At 43.6% G+C, this 11,102-nt stretch overlaps 1 protein-coding gene across 4 annotated transcripts in view; it reads left to right on the forward strand.

Moving 5' to 3' along the window:
* The window catches only part of RHBDL2 (rhomboid, veinlet-like 2 (Drosophila)), a 42,007-nt gene that overhangs the window by 14,195 nt on the left and 16,710 nt on the right, over positions 1-11,102 (forward strand). For 3 of the 4 annotated variants that reach the window (XM_015572866.1, XM_015572868.1, XM_015572864.1), the window contains exons 2-4: positions 3,056-3,318; positions 3,787-3,935; positions 8,145-8,257. In XM_015572866.1, coding sequence (XP_015428352.1) covers positions 3,079-3,318; positions 3,787-3,935; positions 8,145-8,257 — 502 coding nt within the window. In that variant the 5' untranslated portion in view covers positions 3,056-3,078. Of the gene's footprint in view, positions 1-1,698; positions 1,789-3,055; positions 3,319-3,786; positions 3,936-8,144; positions 8,258-11,102 lie in introns of those variants that run through there. The other variant, XM_015572865.1, reaches the window with a different exon arrangement.

Consider the following 11,102-nt stretch of genomic DNA (forward strand, 5'->3'; position numbering starts at 1 on the left):
AGCGGTTCTTGGGTAATGACGCACCTGGAACCAGAGAGGAGGGAGCCCGATTCTGGGGTGCATCACCTGAGAACCAGCCTCTTGCAATCTGGGACCCCTTGGGGGATGTTAGAGAGCCGGTTTTGGCCAGATCCCCACAGGACAGGCCGAGGTTCCCCACCTGCCCTGCTGTCGGGACCTTGCTCACTCGCAGACGACCTTTAAGCCGTGGCCACCCCAGGTGCGGCTGGCCGGGGAGGGACCACGGGAGGTTGGCTCCAGGTTGTGTCTGGCCCATCTTGCCCAGCCCTACCCTGCTGGCCACCTTCTAATGAATTTCCTTTCAATATGCACGAATCCATGCACCAGGGTACTAATATCCATCTATCTATCTATCTATCTATCTATCTATCTATCTATCTATCATCTATCTATCTATCTATCTGTAATAAAAGCCTAAGTGACTGTTACTGTGAAACAACCAGAATGATCGGTCACTATGATGCTCAATGACCACCAGGGGGCAGACGCTCAATGCAGGAGCTCCCACAGGGGGAGCACTGCTCAGCCAGAAACTGGGCTTACAGCTGGCTAGCGCAGCGGCGGTGGCAGGAGCCTCGCTCACCTTCACAACAGTGCTAAGAAGCAGTGAGCTGAGCGGTAAGGAACAGAGAGCAGTCGGGCGGTAAGGAGCAGTGAGCAGTCGGGTGGTAAGGAGTGAGGGGTCCTGGACTGCGAGAGGGTGCAGGCTGGATTGAGGGACCCTCCCCCCCCCAGTGCACGAATTTCATGCACCAGGCCTTTAGTGTGTGTGTGTGTGTGTGTGTGTGTGTGTGTATGTGTATATATGTATATATTTTTAAAATATGTTTATTGACTATAGAGAGAAAGGAAGGGAGAGAGATAGAGATAGAAACATTGGATAGAAACATTGATTAACTACCTCCTGCATGTCCTGACTGGGAATTGAACTGGTGACCCCCTTGGTTCATGGGTTGATGCTCAACCACTGAGCTATTTCATATAAGACTATATTTCATCAGCCAGGCTGATTTCATATTTTTTAATCTTATTTTTATTTATTTTCAACTACAGCTGACACTCATTACTGTTTTATATTTGCTTTGGGCATACAGCGTAGTGGTTAGACCAGCGGTTCTCAACCTGTGTGTTGCGACTCCTTTGGTGGTCGAACAACCCTTTCACAGGGGTCGTCTAAGACCATCCTGCATATCAGATATTTACATTACGATTCATAACAGTAGCAACATTACAGTTATGAAGTAGCAATGAAAAGAATTTTATGGTTGGGTCACAACATGAGGAACTGTATTTAAAGGGCCAGAAGGTTGAGAACCACTGGGTTAGACATTTATATAATGTACAAAGTGATCCCCCTTAACATATGTGTGATGAATGGATCAGCCTTTTTCATTGTTGCCAATCTGATTAGTCATGTTTCCAAGGTAGTGAATTGTGCTGAGAAATTCAGGTGTGGGAGCAGAAGGTAAACAGGAGTGGGAAGAATAGCATGACAGGAAGCAGCACCTGTGAGCACCCAGATGTTGGAGATAAGATGAAGCAGGGTGCTCCTGTTCTCGGGGAGCAGGCACAGACAGGTATGAAAGTCAGAGCATGATAATGATTGACTGAGAAGAGAGGCAAAAACAAAATGTTGCAATCACTACCAATGCGCTCACCTGTTGCTAGAGCCTAAATTAGCTAGAACTATATAGCAGGTCCGTTTACTGTAGATGCCAAGGAAGACGGCAGACACACACTGAGTCTTGATGAAACTGAATGGGTCAGGTATCTTTGCAGTCCAGGAAATATATTTCAGTAAAATACCTAAAATGGTGGGCTTGAAGTTGTGAAATGTCTGGAAAGTTTGGAAATCTGGAGAAAAGAGAAAATTGAGGAGGAGGGAATGTAATTCTCATTTCCTAGCTCCTTTTATAGATATAAAGTTGTATTGTTAACAACGTAGAATTTTATTTCCTCATAATGTGATCATGTATGGTGCTTAAATTTACAATAGAACTTTTTAGTACCATGTGAATCATCCCTAATAGAACTTATTTTTTAAAAAAAATTTATGGATTTTTTTACAGAGAGGAAGGGAGAGGGATAGAGAGTCAGAAACATCGATGAGAGAGAAACATCGATCAGCTGCCTCCTGCACACACCCCACTTGGGATGTGCCTGCAACCAAGGTACATGCCCTTAACCGGAATCGAACCTGGGACCCTTGAGTCCGCAGGCCGACGCTCTGTCCACTGAGCCAAACCGGTTAGGGCTAGAACTTATTTTTAAAATGGTTAATAGATGTGACCGTCCCCAACATCGTGCCTGGTACCCAGTTGATATTCATTAAATGACTTTTGATTCTGAATCAGAAACCTGAGAATAGAAGCAAGATGAAACTAAGAGGGGAAAGGAGATTGCTCAGTTAAACTAGACGGAACTGAGGCCAGTTATGTATTGTGCATGATTTGAGCCCTGAGACACATTACCCTCAGGGCAAAGCTAACGGTTGACTTGAAAGTCCGTGGCAGGGGGAAGGAAGGACCAGACAAAGTAGTGTTGCCATTCCAAGGCTCCATTCCATCTCTTTGGGTGGTGGCAGTAGATGCAGCCAGAAGTGACCCCTGAGAGCCCTCTCCCCCTTTTGGGGAGACCCTAGCACTTTGTCACAATTACACGCTGATATGCATGCGTGTTCGGGCAACAGGTCTTCAGCTGCCTTGTATTAACATACAGGAAAGGCTTTGGAAACCCATGGTAATGACCGAGAACCCAGGAAAGAACCACGGCCTTGAGACTATAGAGCAGCTGTGGGCAAACTACGGCCCGCGGGCCGGATCCGGCCCGTTTGAAATGAATAAAACTAAGAGACCGTACCCTTTTATGTAATGATGTTTACTTTGAATTTATATTAGTTCACACAAACACTCCATCCATGCTTTTGTTCCGGCCCTCCGGTCCAGTTTAAGAACCCATTGTGGCCCTCGAGTCAAAAAGTTTGCCCACCCCTGCTATAGAGTCATCTGTTTTCCCTGACATTTATGTCCCTTTCAGGTGTAGGTAGGACCCAGGACAATGGCTGCTGCTGGGGATTTGCAGATGGAGGATGTGAATGTGGGACGAGACGTGGAAGAAGAGCTGGAGGAAGAGAAGAAAATGAGAGAGGATGGGGAAGGTAAAGATCCCTTCAAGAATAAGAAGGTCCACAAGATTGTCTCAAAATGGATGCTTCCTGAACATGCCCGAAGTAGATACTTGGAGAGAGCTAACTGCCTCCCACCCCCTGTGTTCATCATCTCCGTCAGCCTGGCTGAGGTAAATATGTCGGGCAGTGGGCACTAGTGCAAGTACCAGTGGGGAGCAGCAGACAGACTGGGGGTTTAGATGAGACATCGATCGGAGACTAGGAAGCATGTAAGAAGAGAGTGAGGTGGTGGCAAGTATAGCACACACGGAACACAGCCTCACCCTCTCCAGACCCCCCTTCCCCGGCTTTTCCTATGTTCCCAGTCACTTTCAGCCAAGCATTGAGCTTTATTTTTCAGACAAGGCCCCTGACCAGCAGTAACTACAACGTCAGTGGCTTCATTTCATTTTAGTTGGTGGAGGAAGTAGGATACGACCACCGTTAAATGGTCAGATACATGGCAGGAAAATTTAAATCCTGTCGTCTTTTGAGCACATGGTATGAAGTGGCCATTGGAAACAAAGGTGGTGCCCGTGGGCTTTAATGGGGCCTCTGTGGAAGGTGTGGTTAACATTCATGTCTGCCCTCCCTGACAGCTGGCCGTGTTTATTTACTATGCTGTGTGGAAGCCTCAGAAACAGTGGATCACCTTGGACACGGGCATCTTGGAGAGTCCATTTATCTACAATCCTAAGAAGAGAGAGGAGGCCTGGAGGTTTATCTCATACATGCTGGTACATGCTGGGTAAGGAATGATAGTTAAGTCACTGCTGTTGGAGGTGACTAAAAGTCACTGTAACCCCTACCATTTGTTCAGAGCTTTATTACTGACTAGAGGTCTGGTGCACGAAATTCGTGAACTGGGATGGGGGGGCTCTCAGCCTGGCCTGTGCCCTCTCCCAGTCTGAGACATCCCGGGGATCGGGCCTAAGCCGGCAGTTGGACATCTCTCTCGCAGTCCGGGACTCCTCGCTCCTTACCGCCTGCCTGCTTGCTGCTCCTTACCACTCGGCTCGCTGTTCCTTAGCGCTTCTGCGGAGGCGGGAGAGGCTCCCGCCACTGCCTGGCTTCTGGCTGAGTGGTGCTCCCCCTGTGGAAGCACACTGACCACCAGGGGGCAGCTCTTATATTGAGCGTCTGCCCCCTGGTGGTCAGTGCGCATCATAGTGACCGGTCGTTCCATTCCGCCGGGTTGATTTGCATATTAGGGTTTATTATATAGGATAAGGCACTTTCATGTCCATAATCTTGCATGATTATCACAGCACCCCTAGGAGGCAGGTGTTACTCCCACTGTTTTATGTTTGAGACTGAGGGTAGGGGTTAGGGTCACTTGCTCCTTGTCACACAGCTAAGTTGTAGAGCTAGGAAGGATCTCAACCCATTAGTGCTAAGTGCAGGTCCATTGTACTTCATATTACATTATAACTGCCTAATATTGGTATGTATATAGGAATATTAATGAGAAGAGATCAAATCATTACCAAACCAAAAGTATGTTCCCCTGGTTGTTTGGTGTTGTTGAATGTTCCCCTTAGGATATGAAGCATCGCTCCCACTTTTTCTGTCCCACCACACGCTTAAAAAAATAATTCATGACACTGATGAATGTACAATACTGTTATCCACCGGGAATTATATAAGCCACGGGGCTGCAGTGCCTGGCTTTTAGTTTTGCTTATAGTTTCTTTTTTTTTAATATATTTTATTGATTTTTTACAGAGAGGAGGGGAGGGGAGAGGGATAGAGAGTTAGAAACATCGATGAGAGAGAAACATCGATCAGCTGCCTCCTGCACACTCCCTACTGGGGATGTGCCTGCAACTAAGGTACATGCCCTTGACCAGAATCGAACCTGGGACCCTTTAGTCCGCAGGCTGATGCTCTATCCACTGAACCAAACCTGTTAGAGCTATAGTTTCTTTTTTTAAAAATTCTTTATTATTGAAAGTATTACAAATATGTCTTTATCCCCCCCATTAGCCCCCCCCCCCACTCATGTTCTCATCCCCCTGTTGTCCATGTCCATTGGTTACATTTAGCCCCGGCCTTCCCCTCCTCTCTCATTGTCTGTGTCCATTGGTTGTCTACATGCATACAAGGTCTTTGGTTGATCTCTTCCCCCCAAGTCTCCCTCCGGCCCACCATCCCGCTTATAGTTTCTTAAGTGCTAATAGCCTTCTATGACCCCACTCAGAATCCACAATTCACCATGTCCACTGCAGACAGTGAACAGCGTGCTCTTGGCCCCACCTCTCTGGTGGCTCCACCTCTCTGGTGGGGTTACAGATGAGGCCAACTTTGTCTAAGAGACCTACATAGCCCTGAACCTTGAAGGATGACTCTGGCCTTTGGCCAAATAGGCATCCATGGCAGGACACAGGTCTCAGAGACTTGACAAGTCAGGGACAGAATCATCAACTGCTCAGTTTTTGTGGACACTTTCACACTTTGGCTTTTCATTTAACAAGTATGTTCTGAGCATATTGTGGCTTCTGCACTCAATGACTTTAAAATGACAAGGAAGCAGTTAACTGATAATGCAAGGCAGTGTAGAATTATAGTATATAGAAGTTACTCAATCTCTTTGCATCTCAGTTTCCACATCAGTAAAATGGGGTAATAGTACCTACCTTATAAGGTTGCTGTGATTAAATCAGACAATGGTTATAACATAATTTTTAGAGTGCCTGACACATACTAAGTACTCAAAAAGAATTTACAAGGCTGTGTAGCACAGGTAACATATGGGGTTGTATAAATGCTTTAATATGTAAGTAACAAAAATAATCTAACAGGGACTTAAATAAATAGAGGCCAATATTTTCCCATATAAAAAGCCCCGAGTTTGGTGGTTGGTTCATCAGTTTAATGAAGCCAGGACACTAGGTCCTGTGCTGGCACCTCTGCTTTTGACTGGTGTAGTCTGCATTCAAAGCGGGAAGGGGGAAGAGGCAATACCAGGTACTGGTGAAATCATCCTTTTTGTCAAGACAGAGCGCTCTTAAGTCTCCAGGCGGTGCTGCTTTTACTTGCATCTCACTGGCCAGAGCTCTGTGTCCCTCCCTATAAGAGGTTGGGAAAGGCAACAATAGCTCTTCCCGCCTCAGTAGAGGAGGTAGAGAAGGGAGGGGGAATGAGTGTTGGGTAAGCTACAGTAATATAAACGGAAAGAGGGAAAGATCAGAATGGGGATGGCTCCATACATGACATGGATCCTAGTTGGGCCTTGAAGGTGGATAAAATTTGGGGAAAAAAATTAATATTTCATCCTAGCTTGTTTGGCTCAATGGATAGAGCGTCGACCTGCAGACCAAAGGGTCCTGGGTTCTATTCCAGTCAAGGGCACATACCTTGGTTGCAGGCTCCTCCCCAGCCCAGGCTCTGGTCAGGGCTCGTGCAGGAGGCAACCAATTGCTTCTCTCACATAGATGTTTCTCTCTGTCTTTTCCTCTCCCACTCTCTAAAAATAAATGGAAAAATATTTTTGGGTGAGGATTAAAAAAAATTAATATTTCTACTTTGGGAATATGTCAAGATCTCATCTTTCTGCCACTTCTACTCTTGATGTTGAGCAGAAGAAAGAATACTTGGGGTAATTCACTGGGGTCTCTGTGCTATTAGTCATCTTATCTTCTAGCTGTTGCCAGAGGACAGGATGGCATGGCTTTCTTTGACCTTGTTCAGATTCACAAAGTGCATATACTTCCAAATCTCCTTTATGTCTGAGGTCTCCATAAGACTAGTGTAACTGCTATCGCTAGACAATTCTGTGCCGAGTTATGTTACCTCTCATATGTCTTTGAAGATGGCTTGGACAGTGATGGTTGTGGCTGGGTGTGGTTGTGGCCATAAAGGTAGGTTTTCTGTTCTGCTAGATATGCCCAGAGAACCTCTTCAATGGTCTAATGGATTTTTGTTAAGTAAATTATAATGTAAAACACACTCCCTAAAACTAAGGCAAAAGTTGTTGCACTTTGTGGAAGATCCAATATATATACATGCATATATATTTTTTTTACTTTTTGCTTTAATCTGAAATCTTAAAAAAAAAAAAGGCATTGTGCTACATAGCAACTAAATTGACTAAATTGATGAGTACGCTAATGTGGGAATTTATCAAATTACATTCAGAGATTATCCAGAGATGCTTGTGGGGTTTGACAAGCAAAATGATATGAAATGCATTTAAAAACATTTTTACCTATTTAAAAATTATAAAACACATGTACTCTAATGTGTTCAGCCAAATTGTGGTACATGGGAGATACCAACTGTAGCTAGGTAAACTTTTCCCCCCTATTCTGGTTAGCTTTTTTTTTTTATTGATTTTAGAGAGGAAGGGAGAGGGAGAGAGAGATAGAAACATCAATGATGAGGGAGAATCATTGATTGCTGCCTCCTACATGTCCCCTACTGGGGATCGATCTTGCAGTCCAGGCATGTGCCCTTGACTGAATCAAACCGGGGACCCTTCAGTCTGAAGGCTGGTGTTCTATTCGCTGAGCCAAACCAGCTAGGGTCTCATTAGCTTAAATAAAAACAAACCTTTTTAATGTAGACCTGGGAATGAAGTTCCTCTTGCCAGCTCTGTTTTATTAAAGAATATACTGAGATTGTAAGACACAATGCTTAAAAAACTACTGAAATTTAAACTCAATATGAATGAATTAGGATTTCCCCCATACCGTGCAAGTGAAACAAAATCAAGTTCATGTTCTTTAGGCCAACCTTATTGCTCTCTGATTTTATCAGTAATTGTTATAATAAAACAGACCTTGTAAAATAAAAGTATACTTTTAAAATGCCCCTTTACCTGCTAAAAAAATTAGAATTTGGAATTTGAGTTAAGCAAGTCCTTAACTGGAAACACCACCTCAATGCCTATTAACCTCCCAAGGAAGTAACTGCCTGTCTCAGACATAATGTTTGACAAATGTGTTTGTCTCTGCAGAGTTCAGCACATCTTGGGGAATCTTATTATGCAGCTCGCTTTGGGTATTCCCTTGGAAATGGTCCACAAAGGCCTCCGAGTGGGGCTGGTGTACCTGGCAGGAGTGATTGCAGGTTAGTGTTCTCAGGGCAACAAGAAATCAACACCTCCGGACTCTCAGGAGGTTATAAACAAAATAAAGGTAACCAACTGTGATAATGGGCTTTTTAATTAAGATGTATTCTTCTCCTAATAAGTGCTAGGAAACCTGATAGCATTGGAGATAAGTCAATTAGAGATAGCAGAGATAAGATAATCACATAGAAATGTCATTGTGAGTGCCCTCAGGTATCGCACAGGCAGGGTTTTGCACATTTGGAAACTTTGAGTAGATTGGTGCCCAGGTACATACACTGGGTAAAGGCCTACAGCCAGATCATGAAGGCCTTATGTGCTCCTGTAAAGATGTTGGGAAGTAACATGATCAAATTTGCATTCTAGAAAGATAACTTCAAGAGAATGTAGAGAATAGTTAAAGGGGTCTAAAGACTGAGTTGGTACTCGCAGCATACAGCAGCGACTTCTAAAATTGTGTGCGTCCCCAAGATGATTCATTATGGTGTGGGCAGAAAATACTAGAACTCCCATTCATCCATTATTTAGTTGTTGGAAACATTAAAAAAAAATAAACTTTTCACCTTGAGATAATTATAGATTTATGCTTTAGTGTAAGAAATAAAAACCTAGAGGTCCATGTACCATTTAACCAGCTACCCCCAATGGTAACAACTTGCAAAACTATAGTACAGTACCATCATCAGGATAACCACACTGATAGAGTCAAGGTATAAAACATTTCCAATACCATAAGCAATACTCTCTTCCCTGCAACTTGACACTCTCCTTTATCCTGGCAACCACAAATCTATTCTCTATTTCTACAGAGGTGGGCAAAAGTAGCTTTACAATTGTAATACAAATAAATAGTCTCTATATATAAAAGCCCAGCAATTGGAATGGTGGAATGACCAGAATAACTGGTGGCTATGACACGCACTGTAGCAGCCAACCAGCCTGATCTGGGCCCTGATTAGCTCCTCCCCCCAAGGCTGGCCTGGCCCTGATAGGTCCCTAGCACCCCAATCAGGGTTGGAGCTGGCTGCCAACCACCTGCGGCCCCTCCCCCTGGTCAGCCCCGCCCCCGATTGGCCCCTACCATGCAGATTGGGGGTGAGGCTGGCCGGCCAACTGCCCACAGCCCCTCCTTCCCACTGGCCCCGCCAAACCCCTCCCCCTGGCTGGTCTGGCCCCCTGGCCCCTACTGCAGATTGGGGGTGGGGCTGGCCGGCCAACTGCCCACAGCCCCTCCTTCCCACTGGCCCGGCCCAATGGGCCCCCATCGGGGCGGGCCTGTCAGACCCCACCTGTGCACGAATTCATGCACTGGGCCTCTAGTATAAGTAATAAATAAAAATACAAGAATAAACTATTTCATGTACTCAAAACTAAACCTACTGTTGCCCACCTCTGTATAATTTTGTCACTTCAAGAATGTTACATAAATAGAATAACCCACTGGCCCGGCCCAATGGGCCCCCATCGGGGCGGGCCTGTCAGACCCCACCTGTGCACGAATTCATGCACTGGGCCTCTAGTATAAGTAATAAATAAAAATACAAGAATAAACTATTTCATGTACTCAAAACTAAACCTACTGTTGCCCACCTCTGTATAATTTTGTCACTTCAAGAATGTTACATAAATAGAATAATATGGTAGCCTTTTGGGATTGGCCTTCTTCACTCAGCATAATTCTCTGGAGATTCATGTAGGTTGTTGTGTGTATTAATAGTTCATTCATTTTTATTGCTGAATAGTAGTCTACCACCCACCCTTCAGTCGCTGGATGATATCTGGGTTATTTCTAGTTTTTGAGCGTTACAAATAAAGCTGCTATACACATTTGTGTACATAAGCACAGAGTTTTGTGAAACATGAGTTTTCATTTTTCTAAGATAAATGTCCCAAGAGCACAGATGCTGGATTGCATGGCAGTTGCATATTTAGTTTTGTAAAAACCAGCCAACATGTTTATCAGAATGGCTATTCCCTTGTATATTTCTCCCGGAATTGTATAAGTGATTCAGTTTTCTACATTCTTCCATGCATTCAGTGTTGTTACTATTTTTTATTTTGGTTGTGCTCATAAGACCATAGTGGTATCTCTTCATAGTCTTAATTAGTATTTCTCTAGTGGCTAATGATGCTGAACATCTTTTCATACACTTATTTGCCATTTGTATCTCCTCTTTAGTGAAATTGTCTGTTGATGTCTTTTGCCCACTTACTAATTAGATTTTTTTTCCTGTTGAAATTTTAGAGTTCTTTACATATTCTAGATCCTAGTCCTTTATTGAATATGTAGTTTACAGGTATTTTCTCTCAGTTTGTAGCTTGTCTTTTCATTGTCTTAACATAAGGAGTTTTCACAGTGCAAAAGTTTTCAATTTTGATGAAGTCCAATTTATCAGTTTTTTTGGTTTATGAATTTTTCTTTTGGTGTTAAGTCTAAGAACTCTTTTCTGAGCCCTAGGTCTTGAATGTTTTCTCCTATGTTATCTTCTAAAGTTATAGTTTTATGTTTTACATTTAAATATGTGATCTATTTGAGTTTGTTAATTTTTATATAAATTGTTATATTTAGATTGAGGTCCTTTCTGTTTGTTTATTTGCATATGGATATACAATTACTCCAGAACAATCTGTTGAAAAGATTCTTCCTTTATTGAATTGCTTTTGCACCTTTGTCAAAAATCAGTTGGCTGTAGTTGTGTGTGACTGTTTCTGGGTCCTCATTTTGTACCACTGATCAATGTGTCCATCCCTCCATATAGTCAACACCACTGCTGCTATAGATCATAAGTCTTGAAATCAGTTAGAGTGATTCCTCTCATTTTATTCTCATTTAAAAAATTAGTT

The sequence above is a fragment of the Myotis davidii genome, unplaced genomic scaffold (assembly GCF_000327345.1).
Source record: "Myotis davidii unplaced genomic scaffold, ASM32734v1 scaffold88, whole genome shotgun sequence".
Taxonomy (NCBI): Eukaryota; Metazoa; Chordata; class Mammalia; order Chiroptera; family Vespertilionidae; genus Myotis; species Myotis davidii.